The 12697-nt window shown below is 35.2% G+C and overlaps 1 protein-coding gene across 1 annotated transcript in view; it reads left to right on the top strand.

Annotated features, from left to right (window-relative positions):
• Positions 1-12697, top strand: part of stk11ip (serine/threonine kinase 11 interacting protein) — a 49918-nt gene that overhangs the window by 29216 nt on the left and 8005 nt on the right. The window contains exons 18-22 of the mRNA XM_088607393.1: positions 1317-1486; positions 2332-2731; positions 5289-5401; positions 7140-7237; positions 8511-8689. Coding sequence (XP_088463519.1) covers positions 1317-1486; positions 2332-2731; positions 5289-5401; positions 7140-7237; positions 8511-8689 — 960 coding nt within the window. The remainder of the gene's footprint in view (positions 1-1316; positions 1487-2331; positions 2732-5288; positions 5402-7139; positions 7238-8510; positions 8690-12697) is intronic.

Here is a 12697-nt window from a genome sequence, read left to right as displayed (position 1 = left end):
CTTTTGTAATTTTTCCCCTTTTAGCAAGTGCACCCTTAAAATGTTAACAAATTACCTTCTCATTACTGTTCTGTATAAAAAAATAGTTTTAATTATAGTGAGAATATGATTAAGATTTAATCTTAAAATATTAAATGTTTCTGCTTTCCTTGAGCTAAAAGTGTTCTTGAAGAACGATTTCTAATTTGACACCGCTATATGAGAATAAACATACAAAGCTCACAATAACACTTTCCTCTGATTTTTTTCTTATGCTCTTGGATATGGTCTGCTATTTTTGTTTGTGTATTTGGTTAGAATAGCTACATGCTACAAAGGATCATAACTGTTGTACTTAGCCTCCATTACTACCTTGGCCACTTGGAACATAGTTGCTGTATTTCTCAATTTTTCCTTCTCTTTCATTCACTAAAACACTGTACAATACATTAATGCACAGTATATCTCTTCAAAGAGTGTATGTAATCTGTTTTGTTCATTAGGTGCTTCTGCATTTCCTCTTTGGCTTTGGGGTTTAAATAGATAATTAAATAATTTTCAAAAGTTTGTTTAACCATTAATACTGTTATAAGTGATTCATGACTAAGTGGATTTCAATATTAGTTTTGTGATTGTTTTAAATTAGTATGAAGATGCTTTGTACCAAAAATAGCAATAAGGATGGATTTTGCATGATGAAAATCCAGACAAGTGCATCTTAAAGATGTTCAGGTGCGTAGCTGCATTAGCATGTGGTGTCTGCAAAGGAACAGGTAATGGTTTATTCCATGCTGAAAAGAGACGAGAGAAAACACAATATTTCAGCTGTGAAGCCTTCTTCAGATTGTTTTTATTGAGAAAGAAGTCAAACTGACTAGCATTTGACACTGCTACATGTTCTGTCAAAACTGAAATTAGTTTCCATTTTAAGTTTTTTCAAAATTCAAATAATTTGGTTATTGTTCTGAAACATCAAAATCATTGTGATGGTCTGAACATGCATTTAATTTCATTTCATGTAATTTCATCTTCAGTGACTCAATCTGGAATGTTTATGAGACAGTTCATTCTGTAAACACTTACTATTTATATCATTGAAATCATTAAACATTTCAGCATATTTAGCTTAGTCATATGTTTGTAAATGGAAAAGGTTACCAGTACGTTGGTGAATGAGCAGGGTTGATTACTTTTTTCCATTAATTTCCTCTTCCTTCTCTCAGTATGTGATGCTACGGTAGGTCTTATCTACAATTCAGCTTTATGCTTGTTTTTTATTCATCTGTCCTATCTTAATATTCACCATGGAAGTTTTATTCTCTTGTTTTCCATCACAGATGCTGCTGCAAATGCTCTTATCTGCCCAGAATGCAACAGTGATCATGTGGTGCAGCTTCCTGGCCAGTCAGAGCAATATACAAGCACACCTGTCCAATCTCAGTCCGAGGAGAATTTCAGCATTCTGCAGATCACCTTTGTTGATAGCAGTGCTCACATAGATATAGAGGTCAGTCCTTTCCATCGCTGGGTTTGGGGTATCAGTCTGATATTGTAATCTTTGTGAGTTTATAAAGTTCAAAACATATCAAATGACCACAAGATTATGTATGGGTCAGCACTTTTTAGGGAGTCATATTCTCCATCCAGCATTCAAGAAGGAAAATGTTTCATGTTTAAAGAGGTTTTGCTAAATATATATATATTCCCTGAATCATAAATTACTTTTATATTGTTTACATTACTATTTAAAAATTTCTGATTCCTATTTGTTCTAGGGTTAGAATTCTGTTTGTTTTTTTTTGTTGATTGCCAAACCTTTGTCTTTGATTAGCAGTCTGTTCCAGATATTTGTGTTCTGCTTTGTTGTGTGTAAATTTCACACAGTGATTTTACAGTACTGTAATATGTAATAACTAGAAAACCTCTAAAAATAACAAATGGAAGGTTCTACACAATAACTATTTTCATGTTTGTTTCTCAGAATAGCTTGACCCCATGAGAAGCTAGATATACACCATAAAATTGTGTATATTATTATTATAAAGTATGTTATTAAAATGAGGTGCTTATTAATGAAATTACTTATGAATAACAAAGTACATCTTAGCAGTGGTATAATTTCTGTTATGACTGTGAAAACTAAACATTATTCATATACCATAATGATCGTTTAATCTAGTAAGTACTGAGTATTAGAAAATATTAAATACATAAATATTTGAGTTTTATGAGTATATATAATAAGTGTAAAAAAGAGTTGTGATTAATGTTGAATCAGACAATGAGGCTTGACATTGCATTCAGGCTGCACACCATATTGTAAATTAACCTGCTGCTCATCTCCCTTTTTAGGAGTCACAAATGCATACAAACTGTCCCATTGGCTATAGTAGTGTCTGCAGTACAGTAGCATCAGATAAAGCAAGGACTGAAAATGGAAAGGTACAAGTAAAGGAGCAATCTGCACAGTTAGATTCTGCAGTGGACAGCTTTTACAGTGCTAAAAGTGGAACATTTTATATTGGAGAGGAGACCGAAGGAGAAGGAGAGAGCTGGGGAGACATGAAACGCCAACAACCAGCCAGTTTCCACACCACAGATGGGAACACCGTGACGTGCAAGGACAGCTCTTTTTCCAATGGGCTAGCAGGAAAAGTAATTGCTAATGTCGAGGATCTGACTGGGAGCTTTTGCTACAGCCCACCAAAGGAACTTCAGTCTCAGGCAGAACACACAGAGCAGTCAAGTCCTGGTAAGCTCTGGGGTGGTTGGCTTGAAGCAGCAGGGTGCAGTAGTGCTTAAGTCTTTAAACTAACTAAAGGGTTGTGGGTGTAAGTCTCTGCTGTTATACTGTACCATTGAGCAAGGTACTTCACTCTGAATGGCCCATTAATCTTATATACTATACACTGCTGTACACTATTATAAATATAAGTCACTTTGGTTAGAAGTGATAGACAAATAAATTAATAATACTATGAGAGCTGGTGGATTGGTGAATTAATTATTTAAAAATTTAACAAACAAAGGAATGAATTAATAATTTATAGATTTTTTAAATAAACAAAAGGAGCTAGGCACCAGAAGAGTGTTATTTCAAATTAGCCTTAATTCCCGAAAGATTGATCGTAGAATCAAGATGATGATGTCAATAATTTTTTTCTGCTTCATCATAAACACAGGGAGAAAGAAATAACAAGTAGCCACAAGGACCTAGAAAACTTTCACCATCTTTTTTCAGTATGATGATGCTTGCAAGTTTAGTCGCTGAAAGCAGTATTTGGCAAACTTTAAAATGTATAAAAATATCAACAGAGATTAGTTTTACAATTCTTTTGTTACAAATATGCCAGAATGTGCACAAGGATTGAAAACATTCTTGTAAGAAAGCCAGCTCTTCCATTATGATCAAGAAATTAGTCTTAAAAAGTCCCACTACAAAAAGTCAAGATTATAGTTACAAGCAACAGAAAAAGCCAGAAAGCTGAGCTGAGCAGTTTGAAGATCCCAATCACTTTCAGTGTACAGACTTAGTATAATAATAGGTAATTTACAGACAGCTCAGCAAAGTGTTCTGAAGTTCTGAAGACTCTCTTTTTTCATTTTGTGTTGTTTCTTTATTCACTGCAAATGGTTAAGACATTGTATTTGCATGTGAATCATTAACGTTATGTGCATTTTTCTGTCAGTTAAATAGTAAGTGCAATTTTGTGGTTGACTCTTACAGAAAGCCTGATCTGAGGTGTGGTTCTGGCTACTGAATGCCCTTTGTCTGATGACATATGACACTAGAATGGTTGTATTCAGTAGGGGATAAGTAAAGATTCGTCATTTGGCACTCCAGCAGCCTTCTTCTGTTCAGGGTTTCCTGCAAAAAAAAAAACAAGTTTAGGCCAGGTGGTAACCACCCCCTATTATAGCTATCTAACAGCTAGATTACTGTACTAGCTTTTGAACTAACTAGATATCTTATTATTATAACTGGACTAAACTACAGTATTTGTATGTGACCTGATGACTCAGCTGCAAGGAAATATTTTTTTTCTACTCGATTACTAATTTAGCTCACAAGGATCCAAAACCCTAATGTGTGATTTTCTGTCAATAATTGTACATTACTATTTGTAATGATGGTTTCTTTTTGTCACATACAGAAACACATTGGTTAATTAACAGAATTGTGGGTCTCTACAACAATTTCAAAATTTTACATTAGTTTTTTTAGTCAACGTAGACTTGGTGGACATGCATGAGATTTTCTGACCATGGCATAAGACTGTGAGTAAGACTTGCTTGCAATGTAATTACGTACCATTGCAGCTGCTGAGTTGCAAATGACATTGAGCTGTATTGCAACAAAACAGTATTTCAGTTTGGATTCTTGTGTACATTTTGTCACATTTGTTTGGCCAAGTAATGCTAATTTTTGGCTAGGCAGCTCGCCTGGCCTGTTTACAACTGTGGGAAACAATACTATTAACCATGCTATTGACTTTTCTAAATTTTCACAAAACCAGTTTGCTATTAAAAATAATCATGGCAATGAGGTGGCATTATCGGTGAACGATAAAGTATTAACCCACAGCCGATAAAAATATTTGTATTTAAGATACAATACATCTAGAAATGCAGATAAATGTGAGTGTTGAATGCATCTGAAAATGAAAACGTCTTTTCTCATTCTATATGTACTGCAATTTACAGACTATAAATCTATCCTTTTTTGGTGACATTATTTCTGACATTTTAAAGATATAATTTAGAAATATGACTGTGTTTTGAGGGTGGCAGGCGTGCTCTGGTTTCTGAATGAGATTGATGATGGTTATGATGTCATCTTTGTGTTTCCAAGGGAGCATTGACTAATACATTGACTAATTTGTGAATACACCCAGGATCACATGATGTGCCAATAGAAAACACAGTTGTTTGGCATGGATTCTTACAGTTCTTGAGCTTTGATGCCCACTGGAACAGAATGTATACTGTGTATCCTAAATAGGGGTGCTTTTCAAAACAATAACAGATCTGAATTAGAATGCATTGGCATTATACTAAGGAGTCTGTAGTGTCTCTTTAAATCTGTTCAGGAATAAGCGATAACTGCCAATTTGTATTAAATATAAGCTGTAAAGTGGAATGGGGCAGCTACAGTAACTTCACAGTGTTCTTCAGCTTTTTAGAAATTTTGATTAATCACATTCATTCTGCCATTACTTAAATCACACTTTGCTAAGGTATTTATTCTGTTAAGATTCATTAAGTAATGGCCGTTGTGCTGCTAATCACAAGCAGTGTGTGTTTTTCAGCCCAGTACAACCTGCTCGTTGCAGACTTCCAGACTGTGGATCACCGACTCAAGCTTTTCTTTGATGTTGAGGTGTTTGAGGAGAACTCTGAGGAGCTCCAGTGTTTTCTCAAGGCAAGAAAATTTAAGAGTTAGACAACATCTTCCGGCCACAGACACTATAAATTCAATTGTCTGAGTTTTTAAAGAGTTTGACAAGAAGTTTGTTCCGCAGCTTTGATCAAGGCTTGACAGAAAAGGCTGTACTGCTGCTGGATAATACTCCTTTTCATTGACACAAAACTTTCCTCAAATCAGAATATAGTAATATTTTTGCAAATTACTTGTCACCAGATTTAATTTTTGTACTGTACCCTATGGACCAGGGTGTGATTTTGTGCATAAAGAGGAGATCTGTTATTGATCTGTACTGTTACAGAAGTATGCTAATGACATACTTCTGTAATGACATACAGCTAAAGCTGACAGTTTTGGATGATTTATAAAGTGCCTAGAATATGGATTGAAGTACAGTAAGTTACACTGACCAGATAATGGTGAAAAATCTATGAATGCACTAAGAATAACTTGGAAAAATAAGAAATTTCAGGATAGAATAGCAGACATTGTATAGCAAGTGGAAAGAGATATAAATACTGAAAATATTGAGTAGTGGTTAGATAGCAGTTAATTTGAACCTGTTTTCTGAGGAACACATTGTAAAACTTGTCCATGGATAGACCACTGAGCCAAGAGAAAGTGAAATGGAGAAAGAGGGAGAAGATTTAATCGTACAGTACAACGTGATCACAGTACAACCTTTATGCCAGTAGCCATATCACCCTGCAATTCACAACTGGCAACCCACTGAAGCTAAGCAGGTGTGAGCCTGGTCAGTACCCCTGGATGAGAGACCTCCTGGGAATAACTAAGGTTGCTGCTGGAAGAGGTGTTAGTGGGGCCAGCAGGGGGTGCTCACCCTACGGCTCATGTGGGTCCTAATGCCCCAGTGTAGTGACAGGGACACTATACTGTAAACAGGCGCCATCCTTTTGATGAGACGTAAAACCGAGGTCCTGAATCTCTGTGGTCATTAAAATTCCCAAGGCGTTTCTCGAAAAGACTAGGGGTGTAACCCCGGCGCCCTGGCCAAATTTCCCATTGGCCTTTATCAATCATGGCCTCCTAACAATCCCCCTCTATGAATTGGCTTCATTACTCTGCTCTCCTCCCCACTGATAGCTGATGTGTGGTGAGCGTTCTGGCACACTATGGCTGCCGTCGCATCATCCAGGTGGATGCTGCACATTGGTGGTGGTAGAGGGGAGTCCCCATTACCTGTAAAGCGCTTTGAGTGGAGTGTCCAGAAAAGCGCTATATAAGCGTAAGCAATTATTATTATTAATTATTTACCTGTGTTGAAAAATTGTTTATATAGAGCTGCAAGATAGAATCCCTTTAAATGTTAACCTATTTCTAAGAGTGCTACAGACATAAAACAGAATAGGGAAAACTAGTTCATTAAACAAATCTGACTGGCTACTTCAAATTATATTTTAATTGTCCATTATAACAGATAATAGAGAGTTGACTATAGAGACAGTTTATTTTGGATTGACATTTCTGCATTTCTAACTTTTCAAACATTTGTTATAAATTACAGTACCGTGGTTTTTGTAGTTGTAAAACTTTAATAAAAATCCAAAATGAATAAAAACATGCTAATTCAGTATGTGACTTCTTCAAATAATGCAATCTTACCTTTATGTACTGACATTGCCAATGGTTTTTGGACATGTTAGCCTAAGCTTATTTCTGTTTGTAATGTATTTCTCACAGTCACATCTGATCAAGTCTTGTCTGTGCTTTTAAGATGTCAACAGTGAAATATGGAGACCCAGGAGAGTTTTCTTCACTCTTAGTGGTGTCAGACCGTTGGATTTACATTTTGGAAATCGTATCAGAAACACTGTAAGTAAGCAACCTTCCTGTATTGAATATCACCTTGGGTTTTTAAAATATAGACCAATAAACCACTTTTTTCAGGATTCATTTATTTGTTATTGATTGGAAATAACACTTATATGTTATATAGAAAAGCTTTTATTGCATTCACACTATATTTTGTAAAACTCTTTCATCTAAAAAAATTCAAATATCAAGTATGATAATTTCTGTATGTGCTAATGTGATTTCATTACTTGAAAATGTAGGTTTGCAGATCTGTGTGATGTGTGGGAGTTCTAATATAAAATACATAACTAAAATTATGTTTAATTACTTTTGTCTACTCTTTTGTCTTTGTCATAAGCACTAGAGAATATCTCATAATGAACATATGACGTTCTTGTTTTTTCTTAGTTCTTTTTTTTTCCAGAAAATATTTTTTTCCACTTCTTAGAATAAAAATTCTGATGATTGAGGAAGTAGCTTAATGTCATGCTGTAATATTAAAAGGTGTCTTTATCAGTATAGTATTATCATTTTAACTTTTCCTCATAGAAAATTACACAAGGCACCTGTGTACTAAACCCTCTTTTCCTCTTTTAGATTTCTTCTTTTTCTTATAATATTAATTTTCTTAAAATTATTTTGATACCAGTCGGCAAGTCTGTGTAGGAGTTTAAAGTCCCACTTTATAAAAATATAAAGTTTTACAGTTAAAGGTAGAGGTTTACATTTTATGACATCAGTTAACCTCCATACTAACTACATGATACCTCAAATACATCATATTTTGTAATGGTTCAATTAATTTGTGCTGTACTTATTTGGTTGCCCTAGCATTGAGACATTGTACTGGACTGAGATGTGTTAGGGTAATTATCATCAGAGAACCAATCAAAAATGAAGGTATTCTGTTTTTAATTATAATTATTAATATATAATTATTTTTTAAGATTAACTGTTTCCCATTTAAGGATAACTAATTTGAAATTCAAATTATTCTTCGAAATATAACTCTAACTGAACAGTTTGACTGTGAAATAAAGCTCACAGCCTGTTATCCATTACAGTTGTGTGACTTGTTGATTTTAAAGAAATGTTGTATATAATATTCTCAGTTAATATAATACATGTATGCTCAATGTCAGAATTAATTTACAAATTAACATTGTACTAATTCATTAAAGTTTTTTTTTATTGGGTTTACTATAAAAATACATCTGAGCAGTTGAAAAGTAATAGTACATAATTGCAGGTTATACTCCTGTTCCAGCATATGTTTTTGTTTTCTTGGCAGAGGTCAACCGTCTGAATGGCTTCGGAAGCGCGAGAGCCATAAGCTCTCAGAATTGTCCTACCTGGAAGTAGGCCTGGGCTCCCAGAGTATTCACATGGAGTTTGAGGACAGCGGGACAGCCTACACCATGCTCATTCGGGACAGCAATCGCTGCAAGCACTTCTTCAGCCTTCTCACTGGTGAGTTACTGCCATTTCCAAAAACACAAACCCAGTATTCAAACAGGTTTGTTTTACTTGGTGCAACAGTATCTTGGTGAAAGTCATCACTTGGGGTTTGAGGCTGTAGTTTTGAAATGTCATTTAAAGCATTTTGATATTAATCCATTCCCTTAGAAAAGTATGATCCATAATCAACATCCTGTATTGTCCTAACTGGTCACTCCGTTTTGAGAACTTTTAGAACTTTTTCTCACAGTGTTTGACAAACTGTAAATTAACAAGTAGAGGTTAATTCCAGGCTACCCCAGCTTGCTCTCCATGAGACACACAGACACACAGAGGTCAGAGCGCAGGGTCTGCCATTGTACAGCGCCCCTGGAGCAGTTGGGGTTAAGGGCCTTGCTCAGGAGCCCAACGGAGTAGGATTCCTCTGCCGGCTGCGGGATGTGAACCGGCAACCTTCTAGCCGCAGGTGCAGTTCCTTAGCCACAGAGCCACCGCTCCGCCACAGGTTTGCCTGTGTTCCTAGAGCTAGAGGTGTTAGACTTCCTTTAAAAGGACATTCGTCTTTCTCAACCAAGAAAAAAATGTTATTTTATTCACTGTCACACAGATTGACATAACTGTACAATGTTGATGACAAGTGAGGTAAAGTAAATGATTGAAACACTTTCTCCTTTTGTAAATGAGCACTAAATGTACCAAGTTCATTTTGAAGAAAGATGCTTGTTTGCTGAAGACTTATGAGAAGGTATTCTTTAAAACGTATTTAAAAACAATATAATTTGTCTTAAAACACAAGGAGATTTAAAGGGATCTGTTTGGCATTAGTATATTTTCTGTATATTTTTCTAATGAATGTAGACAGTTCAGATAAATAGCAGAAAAATTCCATGGAGACCTGTAAGAGCAGTTTGCTGTAGAGAGTAAAATATGAAAGTCAATCTGAATGGCATCTGAAGAACCTAAATAGTTAAGTGCTTTAGCAGAGCTTTCCTGCTTCAGTGTGCAGCTTTGGCACTGTATAGTTAATTTTGCCCCCCCAGGAAATGAAAGCTATGTATTACATGAAAAAAATATTTACCAAGTTTTGTGTTGCAATAAAACAGCTGTTATAATATTTGTCTCTGGGAAGCACCAAAGGATAACTTTACCATAGCAAAACAATTTTTCAGACCATACTGGCTTTACGCGATATTTAACAGATGTTTCTCAACGCTTAAGTATTACTTGATAGTTGTGCAGGCAAGAAGGATTTACACAGGATGAGATTTAGGCTGTGGTTTTAAACCAGATAGGTTTTTAAAAGTCAACATTTAGTAATTTCAGCATCTCATTGCCAAGAGTAAACAACATAAAGGCAACAGTTGAGCCTAGTTGGTGTAACAGTTCATAAAAAGATTGCAAGGGCATGAGAGAAGAAAAACCACACAGGCCTTCTTTTGAATGATAGCTAATACGCTGCATCTATAGCATTGACTTGGCAGTATGTTCCCAACACCTACAATAATTTAAATTTATTTTAAGAGTAGCTTGATTCTTAATAATGTCTTTCCAGGCTATGCCGCATTTTACATAAGTTTCCTAAAAATAGTACTAATTTATTTTGGCCGTGTTCTATTTCGGGGGAAAAAGGTAAATGCAGGTATGAAGTTTCCTGTAATTAGAGTTCTAGGGACACAAGACTTGAACAGGAAAGATTTTTATCCAAGCTCTAAATTCCTGAATGGTAATAGACTCCAGTACTGTGGTCACCTAATCCCTGTATATACACATCTCTTCAGGGTATGGAAACTACTTACTGTACAAAGAAAGGCTCATTTCTGTTTTCTGCCTCTAACCTGTACCATCTATTGTCATCCATTTTCATGAGGTGAATTTGCAGCAAATACAAACACGCCGCAGTGCTATTGATATATATCCAAGAAAGCCTTGCCATGTTTTTGCCTCAGATAAAATAGACAATGTGTGTTTAAATATGTGCTTTTGTAACACAGATACACTTTTTAGTCCAAAGTTCAGTAAGTGGATCTTTGTAAGTGTTTATGCTCAGAAATAACCTTGGTACAAAGAAATTGCATGGGTACATAGTTGTTTATTTTTACAATTAAATCAAATAAAAGTGCACTTTTCGAATATTTTATGATTATGATTATAACTGGAATAGTTCTAATACGAAACCCTTAGTCTACATCAGTGTAATATTGTTGTTTATGGAATGTTATTGGGACTACAACTATTAGTTGTCCTTCCTTGTTTCATCACAGCTTATTTGGCTATATTGCACCATGATTCCAATTTAGGTAACATTGGTAGTTACTGTATCCATATTAATGCAGACAAAAGATTAACTGTAAATTGGTTTAATTTAAAAATATATTTGTACAGACTAATTCTATCCCATTCCAAGATTCTCATATATTTATGACATAAATGTTGTAGTGAAACAGTTTGCAGTGTGGTTTCAAGCTCTTTATCGGAAATATATGGGTTAGCAGAGGCTTAGTGATCTTATTTGTAACAGAAAGAGTGGAATGGTGTTGGTGAAAAGAACAAATCTTGAAGGATTAAGAAGGGACCCACAAAAGAAACCCACTGTTAGCATAAACCCACTTTTAAAGTTTGAAACCTGACCATCTCTTTCATATGGAGGTTCTTTCACTGGAGAGGTGTCAGTTATAATTGATCATGAAAACAATGCTAGAAATGACAGAATGAGTTCATAGTGTTGCATGACTATGTTAGTGTTTGTTCTGTAACTAAGAACTTTGAATGTAAACTTAGAAGTATACTGACTGACAATGACATACAATGATTTCAATCTGATAAACTTTATTAAAAAGGGCGTCAGATTAATTTGTATAACATTCTATTCATTGTAAATATCACCTCAGGGTAACTAAAGACATCTTATCATCTCGTCTTTCTTCTGTCACATCTCTGAGGGAAAAACTACATTTCAGTGGTTTTGTAAGGTACCTACTGTAGCTCAGTTCACATTTATATGTCTCACTTTCTTCTGCATGTCGTGCTATAATGTTGAAATCTAAAACCAGAATCTAAAGTTTCACATCATGTTAATATGTTTCTTAGAAAACAATGAAAAATTGAAGAATGTTTTTTAAAGCATTCTAGGTGCCTTCTCTGCTTTCAATAAACTGTTTATTCTTGCATACTCCTATCAGATGAGGTTAGATGTATTGTTATTTTTGTCTCACTGACTGTTAATGCAACCACAGTATCATTAGCACTCCACTACTAGGGTTTTGAAGAATATTTCCAATGTTCCATTGTTAAAATAAAAGATGATTATTTGAATAGCTAAGTAAACCATTGTGTGAGTAATAAAAAGTCATGTAGCAGAACTGTTATAAGAATGCTTTGGTATGCTAACATGGGACACGATACTATAGGTAGGAGGCTCTATCCTTTGGGTGAAACATTAAACCAAGTTCCTGTATAGTCATCTTTAGAGATCCCATGGCATTGTTTAGCTGGGATAGCCTTACTGTCTTTGCTAAATTTCCCTGCGGGCTTGCAAAAAATGACCTAACTAAAAGTACTTCTTGACATTTGCTAACTATTCATTAATAATAATAATAATAATTGCTTACACTTATATAGCGCTTTTTCTGGACACTCCACTCAAAGCGCTTTACAGGTAATTGGGACTCCCCTCCACCACCACCAATGTGCAGCATCCACCTGGATGATGCGACGGCAGCCATAGTGCGCCAGAACGCTCACCACACATCAGCTATCAGTGGGGAGGAGAGCAGAGGAATTTAGCCAATTCATAGAGTATCCATTAAGTATCCAAAATGAAAGCTGGTTCTCTCACCTAGTGCTACAGTTGCTGCAGTTCCTTATACCAACGCTAGTCATAAAACTTAAACCCTTATGCTAAATTCTGAGAAATTGGTATTGTATTTATGTTTAACATAAGATGTTTAATATACGATGCAAAGACATTAATACTATACTCCGTACCTGAGCTAATGTAAATAAGTCTTAAATTGAGAGGTT

The sequence above is a fragment of the Lepisosteus platostomus genome, chromosome 14 (genome assembly GCF_059453375.1).
Source record: "Lepisosteus platostomus isolate fLepPlt1 chromosome 14, fLepPlt1.hap1, whole genome shotgun sequence".
In the NCBI taxonomy this organism is placed as follows: domain Eukaryota; kingdom Metazoa; phylum Chordata; class Actinopteri; order Semionotiformes; family Lepisosteidae; genus Lepisosteus; species Lepisosteus platostomus.
Note: the sequence above shows the minus strand (reverse complement) of the source record. Positions and strands in the feature narration are given on the sequence as shown.